The following is a 22,735-nucleotide window of genomic DNA, read 5'->3' as shown; positions in this document are numbered from 1 at the left end:
AAATGATGTGGCGGGCCGTATTTGGCCCCCGGGCCTTGGGTTTGACGCCAGTGATGTATTTTAACAACACTAATCGAGCAAGAAGCCTGAGCAACGTCCACGTGGGCAGGCTCTGAAGTCTTCAGCGCACGCCTACCGAGCGCATTGCTCTTCTCTGATTGAACCAAGGTCATGCGAGGAGGCGGGCTTTGCCCCAAACGTTTTTGGAGTTTATGGAGTTGCAGTCTGTGAGTTTCACTGAACTACGGACCCGTCCACACAGCAGCTTCCCGAAATGAGCCATGGTCGGTGAATATTGCTCTTTATCTGGGGATAAAACGGACATGCACTCCCAGAGAAACTCTAAAAACGGGCTAAGTTGCAAAATGGTGCTTCAAGCGGTCGGAAAAGTTCTGAGGTAAAAATGATGATTGTTACTTTTCCTTTACTTCATACTTCTCATCTGCTGCATTCACTGTACTTCACTAACCACATGGGTATTTTCTTGCATAGTCGAATTTGCAACTTGTGTAACTACAAGTGTATTAGTGCGTTACTCCGCGGCGCATCAACCAGCTGCTCACGCACATTGGTTCGGTAGTCTTCAACTCTGCATAAACTGCAGAACCCAATTGATATGGAAGCGGAATTGTTGCAATATTGAACGAATATGTGAGTTAAAGAGTCACCGTTTAACTTACAAGAGCGCTGCTTCAGGAGTTGCTCATGCAAATGACTTCACTGACAGAAAAGTTGTTTTCGGTGCGACCTAGGGGTAACGTAAGGCGCATGTCCCGGTTTCGATCAGCGTGTTATAAATGTCTCCACCTGACCTGTGGAACAATTGATAAATGAATAATTTCATAGGCAGAAATCAGATCGAAATGACACAGGAAGAACATATGACCCAGATCTGTATTCTAATGTCATTCAAGGGACACGCGCCTACTGTAAAGCAAAGTCCACCTGCTAACCCACTTTACACTTTTCTTTTTAGCCTGGTTGTGTTTTATGTGAACCATGTCAAAATGTATAATTGGCCTCCTCCATGACAGAGCCTGTTTTGCTAATTGTTTGGTCAATTTTACACACCTACCAGCAGCAGACCATACTTTTCAATCTGCTGACGATGAAGATGTAAAGTGCAATACAATGGTAACTTCCATGTCTTTTTAGCGATGGGAACGAACAGATCTTAATGTGGCACTGGATGGCTTTTCTGTAGGCATATAGTCTAGTAATAGTTTTACAAAGTTGGTAAGGATCCAGGAGCTCACGCCACAATTAAATTAAAACTAATTAGAGGTTATTTGGCTTTTTAATATATTACATCTCCAGACCAAACTCAATCACTCACAGTTTACAAGGTTGCATAGTTTTAGGATTGTATGTGAATCGTTTTTTTTTTTTTTACAGCTCCTCTGTTAACACATTTCCTCCTTTGTGGATTGCTTTTTTGGGGGGGGGGGCAAAATGGGAACTCCTGAAGCATGTTTGTTATGTTTTGCTGCTTACTAAACTAATTTCTGTCAACACCCTTGTGTGACTTTGATTTAGTGTTTGCAGTCTGACAGATATCGTAACCAATTTGTGTGTCTGAGCAAAGCTTCGCACAAACACCTTGCTTGTGCCAGGTGCTTAACAACAATTCCAATCTTACAGTGATGGATTAACACACACACACACACACACAAACACACACTTTCTTGTCACACACTAGTGTTGTGATGTTGATGAGGTTCTATTATAGTAATAGCAAGGGGGCCCTTGGATGCTTTGCCGCCACTTGAGCCACTGAATGGGATTTAGCACAGGATGACAAGGGGAAGCAGCATTTGGCTGAGTGGTGTTGGGACAGTAGAAATTGTTGAATTGGAACAATGTGTGCACATTTAGGCTTGTTCCCTGGCTGCAATTCTCATGTAGTGATTTATAGTTGCGGCTGACACCCCCCAATGATGCTCCTGATTAAGTAGAGGCAGCTGCTGTGCTTTCTATGTTTGCCCATGCTGCTTATCTCATTCCAACAGAACTAAAACTGATGAGGTCATCTTGAAATAGATGCTTTTGAGTCTTCACGTAAAGTTTGGCAAAAGCTTTGACAGACCAACAGAGCTTTGCATAGTTGTTGAACGTGCTCGCTTGGGCTGTTTTTAGCCCCGTAATGGCTGCTGTGGTTTTGCTTTGCAGAGACCAAGCTGGTCTCAATGGTCTGTGGTTGTTTCAGGGAAGAGAACAGTTTTGTATGCTCAATTTGGGTCCTGAAATACTTCCAGGAGTCTGGTTTAGAGTAAATGGATCCTCCTGACAGATGCTGCTCTCCGCTCATGAAAAGGTCCTGTTAAGGGTGATGAAACTTTTTGAAGCCCACACAGATGAAGAAGCAAGTACCTGCAAATATTTTGCTTGCATCATTACAACACTATAGCGCCGAGTCAGGGTTAGTTGGTGACTGTTGGTATACAGGCTGCATCTGTAAAGGTGTGCATATCTCCAATAAAAGACAGTTTGATTCATATCTCAATACATGGCCTATATGATTCAAGAATGATGTGATTTGATCACAGTAAGGACACCCCCAAAAAACATTACCTATGTTTATGATATGATCTGTTGGTGTGGGCATGTCTTGAGGTCTGTTGTGATGCAGCTTGTCATGTGCAGAACACAGCTGTTGTGACCAGCTGGGTGGGTTGTGAAAAAGGGGGGGCAGGAGATATTGAAGCAATAATGATGTGCTTGTTTCACTACTTGAAACCACAGGCGTCTATTTGCTTCACAGTCAGTATGTTCAAATCCAACTATTTATTTCACCTTGATCTGTTCTCTTTCACAGCATCCTCTGAGCCTGTTTTTGACTGAAACAGATTAAATTATGTGAGTCCAGAAAATGCACAAAAAATCTCGTTTCAAAGACGTTTTAAGAAATAATATTCTTACCATTGGTTGCTTGATTCGTTGATGAAAGTTATTGCCTTTAAAAAGAAGACAAATCTCAATCGGTACATCTGATACATGTCGACAAAGAACAAACAGTTTTGCAACATAAATTGTGTTTCTTCATAACGTGCAATCGCCCACGATTGAAATAGAATATCTATTACATTATATTCAGTCGGTCAAAGCCAATATTTGAATTTGAACATACTGTAAGCTGGGCACTTGTGACTAAAGATGACTGGTGGGCAAGGGGTCGCGCTGCTGCTAGCGAAAGTGAAAGGGGGGCAAGATAGTGGCTAACAGATGGAGTTGAACAGCTGCCAGGTCAGACATTCCATAGCTCTGTCTGCAACGACCTACATACATGTCACCCAACTATACAAACCCGATGTCCTTATTGCCGATAAACACCAGCATGTCTGTTTCCTTCACCATCTTTTCTCAGCAAAAACTTTGCACATAGAATCTTTACATGACCCTAATAGGTTTCCACACCAGGTTTTCTTGACTTGTGAGAGTTGATGGGTCCCTTCTGGCGCCAGACAGTCCATTCTCCATATGCAGAGTTCTGGTTTTGGTCTTGTGGGCTGCCCAGATCTGGTGAGACGAAACGGGCATCTGCTGCCTTTTATGGCAAAGACTTGCCTTACCAAGAACAGGCAAAGCTGTGTGTGTAGTGAGGGCAGACATGCACGTATGAGGGGAGGAGGAATTCTGCTATTGAGGGGGTTTTATTTATCCTAAAATAAACTAACAGCTCCAAAAATTCACCTCCCCTCACCACACAAATCCTCACTAGACGCAGAGGAGGTGTTTGTGTGGAAAATGATGAAACAAGCGGCAGGAAATAGCTTGGTGAACATAATGTTTTCTAAAGGAAAGGAGTGGAGAGGGGGAGGGCAAATGAAGATTTCTGAGGAACCTATTTGCAAAAACTTTGTAATGTGAGGCTGACTTTATCTGGAGATGAAGCGCTTTGCTCTGCTTAAGCCACAAGATGCAACATGAAGACCGATGACGCAAGGTTCTATAAATGTGTTAGTACCGCTGTGTAGCTTTTGCTTACTTTGCATATTTAGGAATAAAAAAAGGAAGCAGGAATAGAAAAAGGGTAGAAAGTATGCACTTGAGAGAGGCATTGCTATTATTTAAACCAAAATGAGTCTGATCAGAAGTGAAAGAGTGGGATTGTCAGTTAGTTGCCATGAGATGAAGGTAAAGGGCAGGCAAAGATGAAAAGAGGGGGCAGGAATGGGGCCTTAGTCTTTGCTTGACGACGCGCTGTTTTGACAGGTGAGGAGAGCGGAAAACCTTTATTAAAGATTTTATTAAAAAAAAAAACTAAGAGCAAAGGACAAAGTACAAATAGAAAATGTTAATCCCTAATTGGTCGCTGTCTGAAGTTGACATTAATCCCTAAAGATCAATTATTGCCCTACTAGCAATGTTGATATCTTGTTGTCACAGAAAATTATCAGATTTATGTCCATTGACTCAAAGAATACATTGAAGAAGAATTCTTTCTATTTTGGTTCTAATGACCTCTCTCCTTGTTTCTGTAAACACCGTGGTACTTCAGTACAGCCCATAAGTAGTGAAAATAGAAGGCGCTGTGAGGAAGAAAAAAAAAATAATCCAGTGTCATCAAGAACTCTATAGCAGGATCTGCCAACTATAGAGACTCAGGTGAACTCAGCATGTGACATGGTCGCAGAAACAAAAACTGGTTAAAGGTCTCATGCCAATTTTTTTCCTCATTCCTGCTGAGTGGAGTGAGCAGATTAAAAAAATATTCTATAGAAAAATAATTTTTGCTCGAAGTGAGTCACCATTCTCTTCAATCGGATGTAGAAACCAGCTTTCTTTTGGTTAGCTCCCAATATGTTCACAGTAAAATATAATGTCTTCATTTAATTGCTAGTCATGCAATGGAAGTGTACATAGGCATTGAGATGAGGTGGCGTTTGCAGCCAAAATTGTATATGTGGGAAAACCCCGCAACTGTGATGGCTCAATTCAAGGGTCCAATTGCGTCATTGATCGGATTGGCCAATGACCACAAAATTGTGCAAAATATCGCCCGTTATATAGCCAATCAGATCAGTTGGAAGTCCAGTATTCTTAAACGTTACTATTTGAAGCATGTTTTTATTTGGCCAATGGAGATTTGGATTTTAGTTTCATTTCATTATATTTGTTATACATTTGACTGTGTCTAAAATGTGTTTACTATACAAACTATATATTTTATCATCAAATAGAAAAAGATATATAGAAAAAAATGATAAATTATTAAGATGTATTACTTTTATTAGGATGAAAAATTCTGTGCACTAATTACATCCTCTACTTTTTGTAGAGGTTGCCCACCAGCCTATTAGTTTCTGTTTGTTTGTCACACTCACTCGCGCATTAAGTCATTTAACCTTTGACCTTAGATTGCAGCGTCTACACTGCTACAGGGTGAGAGTCGGACCGGGGTCTGTTGTAGCCCACGAATTGCAGGAAGTGTGATGTGACATTCCTGTGCTAAAACTAGCAATGGAAGTACAAGGCACCGCGGATGGCCGTCTGCGGCTCCAGAGGTGACATTATGTTAGAGGTTAGAGTGAAGGGTCATGTACAAACACACAAGGCTCTTTGTTTAGTCTATGTTGGGTGTGAATCCAATCAATCTGCCGTTGCAAAGTGTCATTCCTCACTTTGAACATTTGGATGATTTGGCTGTCAACTGCTGTAAGCAATTCAAAAAGCAATTAACTTATGCCACATTCTATCAAATACAATTTTATCTCTTTGTTGCCAATGTGATGCCTGAAAAGTAAAATTAGGTTTAATTTGCCTAATTGCATGAAAGTGCAATATTTTGACTTTTCTTCTTCTTCTGTTTGACAGGAAGTCAAAGACAAAACCAAATGGAAAGAAGCCTCCAGCAGAAGAGAAGAAGCAATACCTAGAGCCAGAGTTCACGAAAATCCGAGTGGTGGATTTTGACCTAAAGGAGCTTGTGGTTCTGCCCCGAGAAATAGACCTCCACGAATGGCTCGCCAGCAACAGTAAGTGATGCTGGTCGATGTTTGAAAGTAATATCATTTATAAAATGCACTACAATCAGGGGTGTCACGGGCCGCATCGTAGTCATAGTTTCCTTCGGCGGGCCATTATGACCAACAAACTGATGAATAACTAAGTTTGAAACCGGAGACTAGTAAAAACTGTTCAAATATATTTAAAAGATCAATGGTAACAAAAATTGCTTGCAATTTCTGTATTTTTTAAAAGTGAAGACAATTTGTAACTTTAGTATTGACAGATGAAGTTGATGCACGATTTGTCTTCAGGGGCCACATAAAATGATGTGGCGGGCCATATCTGCACCCTGGGCCTTGACTTTGACACCTATGTACTACATGAACAAGTGTTGAGATATGCTTCCTAAATAATAATTACTTGATGGAAGTTGAACAAGGCTCGTTAGACTTTTGGGACATGTACTGTACGTGTTTTCAGCCTTTGTAATAACAGTTCAAGCCAAGTCCAATAAAGCATGCTTGGGTGAGGCTCTTGTGGAAAAACTCGACAGTCTTCACTTCACACCCTTTGTATTCCTCTTTGGTTATGGCTGATTCCCAGTTTGCCGGTTTACCGTGGTTTGAAAAAGTTCAAGGTTTCACTAACTTCTAATACTGGCTAACATTTGTAATTGATTGCAACACTGGCTGTCAGCAGGAACGATCTGCCCTTGTCTTTTTGGAGGGGATGTAGTAGCAGGGCACAATATGACTGGCTGCTTGCCGATTTGTGTAAACCAGTTGGCTCTTTGAAGTTAGTAATTGCCTGCTATTAACTTTTTCCGCTTCCTCAGAGTAGAGAGCAGTAATGCACTGAGGAGGAGGAGGAGGGCGAAGATGGCGTGACACCGTATAGCCCTAGTTAAGCCTCTCCAGCATTTTATATAAGGTTCCAAAATATATTTATGAATCGCTTTCTCAGCAGCCCGATGTATCAGTCAAGGCCCCCCCTTAGCCTCAGGAGAGATACAGTTCTGGAGATGGGCTGCAAACATGGATCCCCTTTTAGCTCTGATGAATGTGCATTACGCTAAAAGATATACATTAAAAAAATTATGCCAGTGGCTTCTCCTCGCTACAAGGACAACATGAGTAGCCCAAGGGTCTATTCTAAAAATAGCTCACTGCTGATGGGACACTATAACTTGCTAAGAAAATTTAAAATGGAAGAACATTTTATTTATAAAATGTAGCGCACATTTCTTCTGTAAGAAATTGGATATATTTTGTTTGAAAATAAATAAATGTTGTTCAATTTAAGGTAAAATCCTGTTTTTATTCTTCCAAATGGTCTTTCCCATAATAGAAACAGTGTACTATGCCGGGCATAACTTTTTTAACTTCCTGTTGAAATGGATTTGAGCCGCGCAATGGCAGTTTGTTTGCAAATTCACCGATTGGTTATTTGTGCGAAAACTCACCTACTCACAATCCGTGACTCAAAAGTGACAAAAACATCAAATGATTTTATTTTCATAGCAAAACACCAACATTATTTTTATATTCACTGCATTGTAGTGTCAGCAGCCATGAGCGCATAATAATTTGTGGTATATTTATTACTTGCAGCAATCAGCTATTCGCGGCTGGACTCGGTCCACGGTAATATCAAAGTGCTAAAACGCCTTTGTCACTATAAGGGGACTGAGCAGTGCCAGGTGAAAAACAAGGCAGGAGATTTTCTGGAAATACAAAAAGGTGAAGAGTGAAAATGTCAGCCAAGAGAAGCCGCTGGAGGTGTAGCAACCACAGAGCCAAACCTTTAACAGGATCCAGACATGGCACAAAATTAACCCGTTCCCAGAAACACATCACACCACAAGTCCATCCCTTGCTATCAGTCCTGTTTACCCTTTTTTCTTCTTAGCTACATTTACGCGAGTCCTTATGAGCAGAAGTTCTGGATTTGTGAAAGTACACTCTTGTATTCAAAAAGGGCTGCACAAGATGGGAAGGAAAGGAAGAAACGAGACGTGTTAAAACACGTTTCACATGTTAACATTCTATCTACAGCAAGTCAGAAAAGTTGTGCTTGGACTTGTACACGCTGGCATTTCATTTGGTTTTTAAGCCTCAGCACAAGTTGTTCATGTTTTGACAAACTCCGTAATAAATCATTGAGAATTCTCAGTATTTGTGTTGAACTTGAACAATAGTTCCACAATTTCCATAGCCATCTGTCGGCAATGGCAACCGACACTCTGTGGCGAGATAAGAGTGAGTCACGTTGCACGGCAGTCACATGAACACTCTGGACAAGTTTTCCCACGCTAGAGTGAGACGAGGGGGCTTGTGAAAGTAACGCTTTAACTGTGGAAGCCCTGCAGGTACATCTTAGCATGAAATGCTTTAGTAGCTCACCAGTGGTTAACCTAAATGTTGCCGCTATAATAAGCAAACAGCATGCATTACTTTTGTACTGTGAGTCATCATTAATGTTGTGTTTAAACGCAAACACATTTCTTTATCTGGCAACAAGAATGCAGGCTTCCACCTCATTTTCAGAGTTTGGGGAACATTAATTGACATCTTTCTGTCCTTTCTTTGAAATCCCTTGCCTTGCATTTATTTACGACTTCAAACATTTGAGGGTTTGTTTAATTACTGGTTAATTGTGCCACTTGTGACTGTGACTCATGTTTGACAGTCCACAAGCAGCTTGTGACGTCAATAAGCATTATTAAGAGACCATAATTGTTTGCAGCAAATGACAACTCACATTGGCATTATGTGACTTTTTTTTTTTTTTTTTTGTTCCTGCAGCAACTACATTCTTCAATCTTATCAACTTGCAGTACAGCACCATCTCAGAGTTCTGCACCGGGGACAGCTGTCAAGCCATGACAGCATGCAACACGTGAGTAATAGGGGCCACTTTTAGCCTGAATAGTGACACCTTTAAATGTCACTCCGTAAAAAAACAACAACAACAAAGTTTTAAAATGGAAGTCAGAAATGTGTATCATAATGTGCCCCCACTAGTCCAAATATGCCTCACCTGATTTTTGCCGTTAGTCATGTGACGTCTGCAACTGAACCATGTGGTACTATGTGGTTATTTTCAGTAGACAGGAAGTTGCAGTGCGGTTGGATTATTCTACTCATTTCATATTGCAAAAAGCACTATATTAATCAGTATACGATATTTAGACTAGAGGGGGCACATCGAGCATTTTATTATAAAGGAAAGATTAGACTTGACTTCCCCTTTAAGCCACTTTGAGCATCACAAGCAAGCTGGAGGCTGCACAAATGTCCATCTTGGAATGTGAACTTAAGTCAGTTAACAAAGTGAAGGTGACCAACACCTTGTCATCTTCCGCCAATATAAAACCACTGTTATAGAAGGACCTTTTTAAATAAACAAATTTTCACGTGCGTACATTTCCCACCAAGGAAGAATGTGTGTGCCGTTAAAACAGTTGAGAAGACCTGTATGGCAGTTGGCGCCTTTCAAAAGTCATTGTACACCGGCAGACTGTTTGTCCAATATAATAATTTGCAGGTGGCTGATTATAAGTAGTGCATTTATCTAACTAGTTTACCCTGTCAGGGTGGTGTACTCCAGACTTAACGTGTGTGGCCTTGTCTTAAGGAGCTGCCTTTTGTGCATCCTGTGTATTCTGTGCACAAGAAAAACCAGATTACCTACTTGCTCACATGCACACGTGACACAAGCAACCGTTGAGGCACAATACACACATGACCCGCTTCCCTGTGAAAGAAGAGCTTGTCATGACTTAACCTCTCAGTCAACAGTCATTTTGCGGCGGCTGTCACCTTAAGCCGCCGCTGAACCTCTGCACTCCCACACTCTGACAAATGCACTGTGATGAGGAGGCAAGATGGAGGAACAGTAAGAAGTACATTTTGTGTAGGTACAGCAACGTCAGTCGGGTTTTGCTTTTCGCAGCAGGGTGGAAAGGTTGGTCTGGACTAGCTGTGACGTCTGTGTAAATAGTGTGACACCTGCAACCACGCATTGCAAACTGCCAAAGACTTGAACAATAAAAGGAACAAAAGACAAAAAGAGGGGACATTCATCACTTTTTGTTTCTTTCTTGTCATAAGGCTGCTTATTAAAGTAGCAAAACACAATTTGTTAGTGATGACACTTTGTGTTCGTCCCATACATCCATTTTGTCACGTAAGCTTCATCACCCGCCCGCCCTTTCCTGCTTGTCTTTGGCGGCTGTGGTGTCAGTGTCCCTGACTATTTGGGGAAGAAAATGTTACTATAAGCTATGGCGTGTCATTTGAACCAATTTTTATGTGGAGCAGAGGAAAAAAACGGGACAATATCTTGTAGTGTTCTTGAACTCTACATTAACTTTAACTTCATATTTGAGTTTTGATCTTTGTTGTTTGAAGAAAAAAAAAAGTCACACTTTTTCCCTGATCTATATAACAATGAAAACCATTTGTTCCAGGCTAAAACTACGTGCATCGACAATTTTTAAAGTAATTCTTAAGAAGTGTAAAAAAAAAAAAAAAAGTCAACAACAGTTAAGATATTTCAGTTAAGATTTATGGATTTGAATGTGGCATAACTTGGATTCTTCATCTCTAAGCCCCTTAGGCTGAGGATCCATCAGTTTTGGAACAGGTCTCACAAAAACGGCACACAATCAACTGCAGGAGTTTGCTTGATTGTTTTTTGTTTTTTTATTGCCTACCAGTAGTCAATAGAATGGTGATTTGAGTAGTGTTAGCATCCGTTAGTGTGTGTGTTCTGACTTATGTATAAATTCGAGGAGGAAAGGAAAGAAAAAAAAAAACAAATGTAATACTCGCTGTTACTAAGTTTCCTTCAGGTGAGAGAAACCATTGTGTTCATTGAAAAGACGTTGATGTCATCCACAGGGTGACACATATTGTGGCTTTCCCAAAATGAGATCAGAGAGCAGCAGATGAAAGATCACCTACTAGTTATTTCTTCTGGAGTTTGTATGAAAGACTGTGTCGCAAGAGATATTTGCGAGTCACAGCTGCTCCTTCCTCAAACATTTGAAGGAAAACATTTACATGATTCATGATGACCTCATTTACACGCTGCTCCTCCACTGTCAAATGTTAATTTTCAACACACATTAATGTTTTCTTCTTGTTGTTGTTGTTTGTCCAGAACATACTACTGGCAGGATGAAAAGGGGAAGAAGACAAAGTGCACTGCGCCACAATATGTTGACCTTGTTATGAGTCTTTGTCAGAAACTGGTCACAGATGAGGAAGTCTTTCCTACAAAATATGGTAAGTGTACTTCTCACGAAAGGAAGATGAGGGCTATTGGGAAATAACCTAATTTCACAATTTAAATGGTCCAAAAAGGTCCATAGCTTAAAAGACATGCGTCCCTTAAAATTATTCTAAAGCCGATTCAAACAATAATTTCACTGTTTTTTTTCATTGCACTGTAAATTATTACGATATTAATTTTTGTTGACCCATACACTGCACTCCCTAATTATTGGCACCCCTTGCTATGATGCGTTAGTTAGCATCTAATAAATTCAGTTTGTTTTTTCTGAATAATATAAAACCAAAGTTTGTAAAATCCAATCTTTAATACTTTTATATCAAATACAATCCTGATGTTAATCCTTTGAACAACCAACCCCCTTTTGTGTGCAATTGGGCACAGTGTATCTCCAAATGTTGCACTGCTGCCCCCTGCTGCCTCGGGTAGTGATCAGCCACTCAAACATAGCAAGAAAGCTCAGGCAAGTTTCTTCCACTTCCTAATTGTCTCACTCTGCCCCCAGGCAAAGAATTCCCCAACTCCTTTGACATGTTGGTGAAGAAGATCTGCCGGTACCTGTTCCACGTGCTGGCTCACCTCTACTGGGCGCACTTTAAAGAGACGGTGGCACTGGAGCTCCAGGGCCATTTGAACACTCTCTATGCACATTTCATCGTTTTCGTAAGGGAATTCAACCTAGTCGATCCCAAGGAGACCTGTATCATGGACGACCTGTCCGAAATCCTGTGCGCCCCCGCCCCTCCGCCGCCCTCGACCGCGCCGGCCCCCTCCTCACCGACCTCGTCTCCCTCCCCGTCCTCACATAACCACGTGACGGAGAGATGAGCGGAGGCGCAGCCGAAATGCCGGCCCGGGGGCGACAGAGGATAGGACAGGAGAGAAGGAAAGACGGCCTGGCTGCCTGCCGCGGTGTGCCAGCGGGACTTGACAGATCTTCCACTACACTTGCGTATTTCGCTGCAACACCAACCAACCAGTCGAAAGGACAAGGGGAAGGGGGGGGCTTTGGGGGGCTGGGTGGTAGCCAGGGGTTTGTAACGCCAGCAGGAATTGGCGAGAACATTTCTCCCAGGGATTAAAAGAAAAAACACCATCCCTCTCATCTTCTCTAGGACAAAAAAACCACAGCTGTGTTTCATGTTTGGTTTCACTTCACTTTTACTTTTGTTGAGTTATTTTGTTCGAATTTGGTTGTTGTTTGGTTGGGTTGAACGTGTGTGTGTGTGTGTGTTTATGTAGGGGGTTTTGCAAGCATGGTGATTGGCCCTCCTGTCTATCCTCTCGCGAGCACACTGTGTACACGAGGGGGGGTTGACTTTGCTCGGACCTGCTCTTGCCCGGTGTTTGTGTCGGCCGGACAAGAGGCATCTCTGCTGGCCTCCTCCGACAACACGAAGCACCACGCTGGCTAATCTTAGCCAGTCCCGATATGGGTTGTTTATGTGGGGCTTAGTTTCATGCACCTCCTACTCAGGACCTGAGAGAGTATGTCACTGCTGCCAGAGAGGCTTTTCTCTCTTTTCAATCTCTGTCCCTTTAGTTGGTCAAACTTTTCTACGCGACCCTCGCGTACTGATGACGTGGCCCCCCCCTACAAACATGTTGTGTAGCCTACTTCCCTGTAGAGGGCAGAAAAGATAAACATGCGCAGAAAGGTGGACGCAGATGAACATTTTAAGATTGTAGATTAGATGTTTAATCTGATCATCTAAGTGGTGATACTTTACCAGACTGGTGTCTGAATTGCAGTGGATTGCTGGTTTCTGTGCAGCACGCCACCGCTTCCTCCCACCTCCACCCAAACATACACACACCTGCCCCAGCAGCACAGAAGGACCAAGACGTGATGTTACGTCTGCAGTCCCACACGTGTCAACGTGGTGAGAAGGGGTGCAGAGCGTGCTGGTGGCGAGCTGCAAACCCTTCTTTTCTTCTTCTGTTGTTCTTGTTTAGTTTCCCACATCCCTTTTTAAGACTTGTTTTTAAAGATTATGAAAGGAAAGATAGTTTGGAAATAACAATAGTTATCCTGACACATAGAAAAACAACTTCTGCTTGGGCTTCTGTCAGACAGCTTCTATGTGGAGGAGGGTTGAGTTTATATTTGTCTCTTTTTTAATTTATTTTTGTTTTCTTTATTTGCAGGGTTCTTTATTCTGGCTCTTGTTTTTATGTATTTTAATTATTAACTAAGTTAAAAGCAATTTAATATTTCAAGCTCTGCTGATTATAATCTAATAAAAGAAAAATGCCATTCTGATCCAGTGTCTCGTCTCTGTATTGCAGTGTCATGTGGTGTTTATAATCCGTAATGTGTCTATTGGAGATGTTTGTAAAATGTCTGCATCATGATTTGATCGTCTTAAAATATTGACGTCCGCAGCGGTTTACCCCAGTTGACATCCACAAACGAGCAATACATATTTACTAGACTTAAATGATGACAGAATCATAGTATCATAAGTATTTCTTATTTCATCAGAGAAGCATGTTAACTTTCCTAGATTTATTTTTCAGATGATTCTAAATCTGTCCTTGTTTTTTCTTTACCACTTTTTGAAATAATTTCAATACATTTATCTTCAGGAGGGCCATTAGGTTAAGGTGTGGTGATTGACTTGGCCAGTCTAAGACCGTCCACTTTTAATGTTTATTTTGGTTCTTGTCTTGTTGCATGGGGAGACTTCTACGGCGAATTCTCCCAATTAGTTTGGATGCATTTTTCTGTAAATTGACACACAAATGGTTTTGTAGACCTCAGAATTCATTCTGCTGCGACCATCAAGAGTTACATCATGAATAAAGACTTCGAAGGAAGAAATATAGCCTACATGCCAGACCGCAAGATGCAAACCACTCAGCACCAAAACTTTTTTTTTTGCAAAGTACAGGGATGAGCCACAAAGGTTTTGGGACTAAGTTTTATGGACTGGGGAGGCCAAGATGAACTTCTACCTAATGGAAAGGGGAAAGTAAGAAGAATTAAATGATCTGCTTATGGTCCAAAACACATCTCATCTGTGAAGCATGATGGTGGTAATGTTGGGGCTTGAGCTTGCAAAGTGTAGTTGCGTCTGAAATGGCTGGCTGGTAGTGATGTGCATTCCAGTTCTTTTAGGTGAACTGAATCTTTAGAATCAGTTCACTCAGAAGATTCTTTCAAACGAATCGTTCAACGAATGAAATTTACTTTTAATATTATTATTAATATTTTTATTTTATTTATTTTTAATTAAAAATTTGTTAAAACTTGTCTGGTGCTTTATTCCTTGTTTTTATATTCGCCAATTAAAACAAAAATCAGACATTTGGTTAACTGCTTTATATGACAATGTGTTTTACGTTGTTATAGGAGTTGGTGTCCCCCAAAATAACAAATGTCGGCATAACGGATTTTTTTTTCAATCTTTTATTCAAACACAAACATTCGGTATAATAACAACATCAACTACAATCCAACAAATACAAAATTAAAACATCAATGTCGGCATAACGTGTGTCGGCTGGCATAGCAGCATCGCTGTCTGTCACTCACTCGTGAATCTTCGCGAAGGAACCTGAAAATGGCAGTGTATCTAATCGCGTGTCCGAATGACGTCACAGATCAAACAGCCAATCAGAAAGTGGGGGTGAGGGCGGGTGTGGCACTTTTCACTTTCATTTAAGCTTTGACCATGATGTTTCCCTAATGAAGTGGCCTGTTATTAGGAACACCTGAAAATGGTGGTGTACCTAATGGAGTGTCCGAGTGACGTCACAGATCAAACAGCCAATCAGAAAGTGGGGGTGAGGGCGGGTGTGGCACGTTTCACTTAAACCAGGGGTGTCGACCTCCTGTCCTCGAGGGGCCGCGTTCCAATATTTTTTCCAAGTCACCCTCGTTAAGCGCACCTGCGTGAAAAGTTTTAGCTCCTTTCACGTTCCGTAGGAGCTAAAACTTTTCACGCAGGTGCACTTAACGAGGGAATCACACGGACACTCCATTAGGTACACCGCCATTTTCAAGTGTACCTAATAACAGGCCACTTTATTAGGGAAATATCATGGTCAAAGGTCACAGGTGTCAAGCTCTCGTCCTCGGGGCCGCGTTCCAATATGTTTTCCAAGTTACCCTCGTTAAACACACCTGCGTGAAAAGTTTTAGCCCCTTTTACGTTCCGCAGAAGCTAAAACTTTTCACGCAGGTGCAATTAACGAGGGAATCACATGGACACTCCATTAGGTACACCGCCATTTTCAAGTGTACCTAATAACAGGCCACTTTATTAGGGAAATATCATGGTCAAAGGTCACAGGTGTCAAGCTCTAGTCCTCGGGGCCGCGTTCCAATATGTTTTCCAAGTTACCCTCGTTAAACACACCTGCGTGAAAAGTTTTAGCCCCTTTTACGTTCCGCAAAAGCTAAAACTTTTCACGCAGGTGCACTTAACGAGGGAATCTTGGACAACATATTGGAACGCGGCCCTGAGGACTAGAGCTTGACACCTGTGACCTTTGCCCATGATATTTACCTAACAAAGTGGCCTGTTATTTGGTACACTTGAAAAGAGTGTAGACGGGGTACCTTATGTATTTCTACATAAATACTTGCTTTTGTGTGTATATACTTATACAAAGCGAGCATCCAATTCTAAAACCACATTTAGGTATGTACTCACACCTGGGATCGAACCAAGATTTTACCGAGCGAGAGCCAATGTCACTAACCAGTCGGTTATTTCGACCTGGCAGTTCCGGTCATCTGCACTCTTTTGTACTTATGATGTGCATTCCAGTTAAGTGAACTCAATCTTTAGAATAGGTTCACTCATAAGATTTGTTCAAAAGAATCGTTCACTGAATCGTTCGCTACACTTTTATTTATTTATTTATTTATTCATTTATTTATTTTTACCTCGTGTAGTGTACTTATTGAAGTGTCCATGAGGTGTCCCTAATCACAGGCCACTTCATTAGGGTTTAAGTTTTAAGTGAAAGTGAAAAGTGCCACACCCGCCCTCACCCACACTTTCTGATTGGCTGTTTGATCTGTGACGTCATTCGGACATACGATTAGGTACACCGCGAAGATTCACTAGTGAGTGACAGGCAGCGATGCTGCTATGCAAGCCGACACACGTTATGCCGACATTGATGTTTTAATCTTGTATTTGTTGGATTGTAGTTGATGGTGTTATTATACCGAATGTGTTTGTGTTTGAATAAAAGGTTGGGAAAAAAATCCGCGGTGCCGACATTATTTTGGGTGACATGAACTCCTATAACAACGTAAAACACATATTGTCACATAAAGCAGTTAACCAAATGTTTGATTTTTATGTTTTAATTGGCGAATATAAAAACAAGGAATAAAACACCAGACAAGTTTTAACAAATGTTTATTTAAAAAATAATAATATTAAAAGTAAATTTCAAACCAGCAATCTAATGTGAGATTTCAGTAGATATATTGGAAAGCAATATTGAGGCGTATATATGCATACACGTTAAGTAAAAACTACTATAAGTGTTATAGAATAAAGATTACCCAAAGAGAAGCATATTCTCCCCGTTGTAGCATAACGGCGCATCCCTTCATGCAATAAAGTTAGTCGTTAGCTTGGAGAAAACGTGCATAAAAGAAGTGGTGAGTGGTTCTTTCTTTCCTTGGCAAATCGTGAATCTATATTCTGGTTTACATAGTTCACGCCAGGAGGGAGACGCAACACGTTCACTGACTAATCCGTTGAAGCACGGGGGGAAGGAAGGCAGTTCACCTATTGACTCGCTCGCGAACGGGAAAGTCAGGATTCGTTCCTTCACTGATCCGTTCTCGCGATGAACTGGAAGTGCAAATCACTCACTCACTGACTCGTTCACTCACAGGTCCATTTAGTTGGTGAACGGGAAATGCAATTCACGACTCGTTCGTGAACAGGAAGTTTTGTTATTTTCTTCTTCGTTTAGTTTTGCAGCGAGGTAGCACCAGCTTCAATGCGCATTACCGACACCCACAGGTTGAAGTCATATGAGCTGAAAAAAGAACAAATCACTTGATTCGTTCACGCGCGCTCACTGAAAGACCTCGTTCTTTTGAACGAATCGTTCACTCACGAGCCAACACGACTGGCTGGTCTTCATTGATGAGAAAAAAAAAAAGAATTCGAAGGTCTACAAAACCATTTTGTCTGGCAATTTGTAGAAAAATGTATCCAAACTGATTAGGAGAAGCTTCATGCAACAAGATAATGACACAAAACACACTGCCAACACAACAAAGGACTTCATCAGAGGGGAAATGTGGAAGGTTTGGGACTGCCAAGTAAAATATTGTTAACCATTTGAGCATGCATTTCACCTCCTAAAGAGGACAGTGAAGGGAGAAACTCACAGAAACAAACAAGTGAAAGAGGTTGCATGCAGTAAAGGCCCGAAAAAACCATTCAAATGAAGCAGCAATCAGGCTAAATCAATTGCGAAGGGGGCATGATGCAGCTTTCGCAAGCAAGGGTTACGCCACGTCCATTCCAATACTTTTGCTCACTCGAAAAGTGGGTGGCTTCAAACAAAAGGTGTTCTGTTCTGACTTGTTTAACACATTTAAATGTCAACACGTTTAATAAAAGCTGCAATACTGAACTCGTGTGTGATAGTCATCTTTTATCATAAACCCAAGTCTTCAGTATACTGAACAACAACAAAGAAATAATTGCGCTTGCCATTCCAACACTTTTGGGTAGTACAACATATTGCGCAAACGTTTGCAGGTCAAACTTAAAAACAGACAAAAAATGAAAATATCTCAAAAGGCTGACATGAAGGGCAATTCTGTCGTCAAGTAAATTAGGACTGGTTCCCAAAGTGGAGATACTATCTGTGCTCTATAAATCACGTTGAATTGTCTGGAATTGCAGCGATAGCACACGAGTGCATTCTCGTCGTCCACATTGACGTATTCGGTCGAAGAAAGCACGTTTTCATCGACTGTCCAATGTGGAGCGCCGGGCTATGGTGGCTCCCCGCCGCTTTCTCACCGACGGCCGCAAGGTGACGCCCTCGGTGAGTTTAAACCTCGCGATGCCTCCCACCTCGTCCAGTTTCTTGGCGCTGCAGCACGGCGTGGGCACCTTCTGCGTATTGCCGAACTTGGAGTAGTCTACCGCGTACATGCCGTCCTCCTCAGACACGGTGGGCACGAATCGCTGCCCCCATAGGATCTCCTCGGACACGTACGAGGTCCTGGCCTGCGTAGTGATGCCGGTGGTCTCCACCACGCCTTCCAGGACCACGATGATCTCCAGTTCGTCGTGCAGCAGGTCCGCCGCAGACATGGAGTACAGCGGGCTGTGCTTGTCGATCACGTGGCTGATGATGAGGGGGGACACCAGGAAGACCCCGTTAGTGCTCACCGGGTTATCCATGTTGATGTCGATCTGATCCAGGGGCACCACCTCGCCCTCCTCGGTGGTGCTTCTCTTTACTACCTGCATCCGCACTGTGGCGCTGATGATCATGCTCTTCCTTAGGTCACCGATGCGCACCATGAAGCAAAGATTGTTGTTACGCACGGAGATGACGGCGTGCTTGCTGAAAATAAGCGTCTCGGCGCGCCGGCGCGCCTGCGCGGTCTTCATGAAGATGCAGCCGAGCAAGATGGCGTTGATAACCAGCCCCACGATGTTCTGCATAATAAGCACGACGATGGCAGACAAGCACTCCTCCGTCACCATCCTCGCCCCGAAGCCGATGGTCACCTGCACCTCGATGGAGAAGAGGAAGGCAGACGAAAAGGAGCGAATCTCCGTGACGCACGGCACGAAGTCGTCCGCTTGCCGGTCCAGGTCGCCGTGCGCGAAGGCGATGAGCCACCAAACCATCCCGAAAAGAAGCCAGCTGCACAGGAACGACATGGTGAAGATGATGAGCGTGTGGAGCCATTTCATGTCCACCAAAGTGGTGAAGACGTCTTGTAGGAAGCGGCCCTGCTCGCGGATGTTGGTGTGCGCCACATTGCAGGTGCCGTTCTTGGCCACGAAGCGGGCTTTTCTCGTTTTCGATTTGAACTTGGGCTGCTGGACATCCTCGGCCAAGCGTGTCAGCAAGTAGTCCTCCGGAATGAGGCCTTTTCTGGACAACATCGCTGTCACGCATTACGCCCCCAAAGGCAGGAACAAATAAAATCGTGTTGTTGTTTTTTTTAGTATAGCTTTGCAGCTTTCTGTCCGCTTTTTCGCTCGGCCACAGGCTTCATGTTCGTCCCAGCTATGCGCTCTCTTCCCGTTGCCCCCCAGTCAGTGGCTTGACGTCCCATGTGGAGATTCCTGTCCTTCGTCCTCAGCTGCCACCGTCACTCAGAGTGCACAGACACCATGAAAATAAATAACAGCACCTCACCAGCGCAGCAGGCGCACACGGCATTGAGAGAAATTCAGTGCGCATTCACACGCATTAGACGCAACCGCCTCCAATAGTTTTTATTGTTGCCGGCCAATCTCCCTAATGCACTTTCCTTTTGTGCCGACACTCCTGCTCGATAGCATGAAGTGAGGGTGGGAAGGAGACCCTCCCTCAATCTCTGTCATGCCCTTCCAGGGAATTCAATGAGAATGCACAAAGGGGGACAGTTATGGACAGTAGCAAACGTCTTGAAAAGTACAAGGGATCCTCTGATTACGTCACAGGCATACGACATTTCTCGTTTAAGAGACGACAAGCTCCGTTATTGCCGAAATTATAGCTTTTAATTTGATTGTTTTGTATTTAAAGCCTCAAATTGTTTTGCATCCAGCTATTTACTAGAACTTAAGTGATAGTTATTTATTCAATTTAGAACTTACTAGAACTAGAGGAGACACCAAAATATCAATTTAACTGAAGTAAAAACAAGACAACCATGAGCAATATTCATAACTCAGTATAAAAGTTATAATCACTGCTATATAGATTTAATTAAAGCTGTCTTTAGAAAGGAAGGAAAAAGAAAGGATGCAAATGAGGAAAATAATCAAGAGAGGATGGACAAATACATGAAGGTAGGAAGGAAGCTACAACATAATAAAAATAAAGGAAGGGCAAAAACTTTAAGGGAAACGAAAGGATGAAAAGCCGTTTGGAAGAAGAAAGTAAAATTAAACAAAGGGAAGGAATGAAGGAAGCTGATGTACCAAATGTTTTTGGAGTTGGTGTTTTAGGAAGAGTAAGTTGGGACTGGCACAGGTCGTCATGCCGTGGCTATTTCAGGCACCTTATAGCATTCTCAAGTCAGTCATGGCTCCTGCAGGATCTTGTGACACCCATGAGAATATGAATATGAGGCAGTGTCAATGTAGATCACTCTAGAGTCAAGAGCACCTCATTAGCCTCAGTGATAATATATATTTTAATACATATTTTATTTTAATGATAATATATATTTTATTAACAACCATTTCACATTGTTATTTACAAATATAATACAGTATGAATAAAAAATAAAGGTAAATATTCCATGGATCAATTGCACTTTGAATGTCTTCCTTTGTTTGACATGTTCTCTTCTTGTGCTACTTGTCTGCTCGTACGAAGGAGGCAAAGACACTCTCCTCCTTTCCCAGCAGGGCCTGGGGTTCATCATACTCCAGGATGATCCCCCGCTTCATCACAATCACCAGGTCGGCATTCAAGATGGTGTGGACGCGATGCTGTGCGGCACAGAGAAGAGGGACCACTTAAGAAACAAACGTGTATGGGGAGAGTGAGTGCGTGTGTGTGTGTGGGGAGGGGAGTAGTAATTATACACTGCTGCGTGTGCACTTACTGCTATTATAACCACTGTTCTGTCAGCAAAGGCAGTCATTACCACTTTCTGCAAGATGCTCTCCTATGGGGGCAGAAAAAAAAAAGTTGGCTATAAGTTATGAAAAAAAGAAGTTAAAATTCATCAGTCAATGGTTTCTTAAATAGTGCTTGTAACTCAAAACACATATACGTATCTCGAATCATCGTTCCTCACTGAATTTAATGGAATTAATCTGTTCCAGAGCAACTTTGAGTTCCTGCTGGCCACATGGGAGCAGTGTGACACAGACATAGAACTGACTCCGGCAGTTGCAGCATACATAATGGTAATTTCTTTAAAATCATAAAGAATATGTGACGGTGAGCACTGTTATTTTATCTTTCCATATGTATTATTTCACCATTGGTTTGGAAAACATTATAAACTCCAACACACATTATATTTGTTAGCCTATCTATGGTGTTTTGCATTGTTTAGTAGCATTCACCAAAAGAGACGTTCCTAATTTTGTTCTACGTGGTTCTTTTCATCATATAATTCACTTTGTTTTATGTTACTTTTGCAGTAAGCTTCAACTTGGAATGCCAATGAGCATTTTAAATCTTCTTTTTGAAGAATTGTTCACTATCTGCCAAACTTCTGCTTGCCATCAAATGAGTTTAGCTGAATTTACTGTGATTATACAGTGCCACCATGTAATGCTTTTAGAAAATCAGTAATTATTTAAAATAAATAGATAAATAAATAAATAAATAAAATATCACACTGTGCCAAGCTTTTTTCCCCCTTTTGCTTCCAATGGAATTGACCAACTGGGTGAATTAAGTTAAAAGATCAGTGTTGTCTCCTCGAGGGCAGCACTACTTTGTTATTATGAGCACAAATGTCACTTTTTGTCAACCAGCATTCAGGAGATGCTCTTAAGCAACAGCCGACTGCCCGCAACAGCCCTCAGGCTCTTATTTGCACTCTTTCCATTCTGTCCTCCTGCAGAAGAAATTTTCTTCGTCTGTGAATCACCTACCAAGATGTTGCCGCAAGCTCCTTTTCCTTGTTTTCTTTTTTATAGTTAGCATAAAGACAGAATATCACTGTGACCTCCCAGTCACCATCTTCTCTGTAGAAACACATGTCACCATAAGCACAAACTGACCGTTGCCATGTCGATGGATGCCGTGGCTTCATCCATAATGAGGATGCTGCTCTTCCTCACAAAAGCCCTTGCCAAGCAGAAGAGCTGACGCTGACCCTGACTGAAGTTCTCTCCCCCCTCTGTCACGTTGGCATCTGGAAACACGTTCCAAATAAAATCTCATAAGACCAACACAAAATAATAATAATAATGCTCCATGAAGACAAACAACCTTCACACCTACAGACGAATGATAGGCTGGCATTGTGGAGTGAGTGAGGTGAACATCAAACGATGTTGAATAATCACCTTGACCGCTTGGTCATGACAGACACTTACAAGAGAACATTTAAGTACAGAGCGATAACCAGCAAGCCCAGAGCAGCTAAATAAAGTCGTAAGCATACCAAACACTCATCACGTTCATCGAGGAAGTCAGATGAAGGTGAAGTCTACTATTAGATGTGATCTGAATATGAGAGTGCCACCTGAGAGCAGGCACTGTATCAAAAGCATCTGCAGGCTATTTGAAATATTGATGCTCATGTATTGTGATACAGCAGATGTGCAATGGAGGATGCCTGGGAACAAACTGA

The 22,735-nt window shown here is 42.1% G+C and overlaps 3 protein-coding genes across 9 annotated transcripts in view; 1 reads left to right on the top strand and 2 right to left on the bottom strand.

Moving 5' to 3' along the window:
• Positions 1 to 13,510, top strand: part of mob2a (MOB kinase activator 2a) — a 42,186-nt gene extending 28,676 nt beyond the window's left edge. For 3 of the 4 annotated variants that reach the window (XM_088377924.1, XM_088377923.1, XM_088377922.1), the window contains exons 2-5: positions 5,815 to 5,975; positions 8,754 to 8,847; positions 11,116 to 11,240; positions 11,753 to 13,510. In XM_088377924.1, the coding sequence (XP_088234050.1) occupies positions 5,815 to 5,975; positions 8,754 to 8,847; positions 11,116 to 11,240; positions 11,753 to 12,075 (703 nt within the window). In that variant the 3' untranslated portion in view covers positions 12,076 to 13,510. Of the gene's footprint in view, positions 1 to 219; positions 398 to 5,814; positions 5,976 to 8,753; positions 8,848 to 11,115; positions 11,241 to 11,752 lie in introns of those variants that run through there. The other variant, XM_088377921.1, reaches the window with a different exon arrangement.
• Positions 13,511 to 16,611: 3,101 nt separating this feature from the next.
• kcnj11 (potassium inwardly rectifying channel subfamily J member 11) lies at positions 16,612 to 19,848 on the bottom strand. The gene has a single exon (XM_088377920.1). It carries the CDS (start codon positions 19,365 to 19,367, stop codon positions 18,207 to 18,209), a length of 1,161 nt encoding a protein of 386 aa, XP_088234046.1. The 5' UTR covers positions 19,368 to 19,848; the 3' UTR covers positions 16,612 to 18,206.
• Positions 19,849 to 20,584: 736 nt separating this feature from the next.
• Positions 20,585 to 22,735, bottom strand: part of abcc8 (ATP binding cassette subfamily C member 8) — a 35,136-nt gene continuing 32,985 nt past the window's right edge. For all 4 annotated transcript variants that reach the window (XM_088377915.1, XM_088377919.1, XM_088377916.1 and 1 more), the window contains 3 exons: positions 22,161 to 22,294; positions 21,026 to 21,088; positions 20,585 to 20,909 (listed from right to left, as the gene is read on the bottom strand). In XM_088377915.1, the coding sequence (XP_088234041.1) occupies positions 20,772 to 20,909; positions 21,026 to 21,088; positions 22,161 to 22,294 (335 nt within the window). In that variant the 3' untranslated portion in view covers positions 20,585 to 20,771. The remainder of the gene's footprint in view (positions 20,910 to 21,025; positions 21,089 to 22,160; positions 22,295 to 22,735) is intronic.

The sequence above is a fragment of the Syngnathus floridae genome, chromosome 6 (assembly GCF_059516105.1).
Source record: "Syngnathus floridae isolate MCC-2025c chromosome 6, RoL_Sflo_1.0, whole genome shotgun sequence".
NCBI lineage: Eukaryota > Metazoa > Chordata > Actinopteri > Syngnathiformes > Syngnathidae > Syngnathus > Syngnathus floridae.
Note: the sequence above shows the minus strand (reverse complement) of the source record. Positions and strands in the feature narration are given on the sequence as shown.

Bases quoted from the DNA above. Each gene is read 5' to 3' on its own strand.
- kcnj11 (XM_088377920.1), bottom strand. From the start codon at position 19,367: ATGTTGTCCAGAAAAGGCCTCATTCCGGAGGACTACTTGCTGACACGC.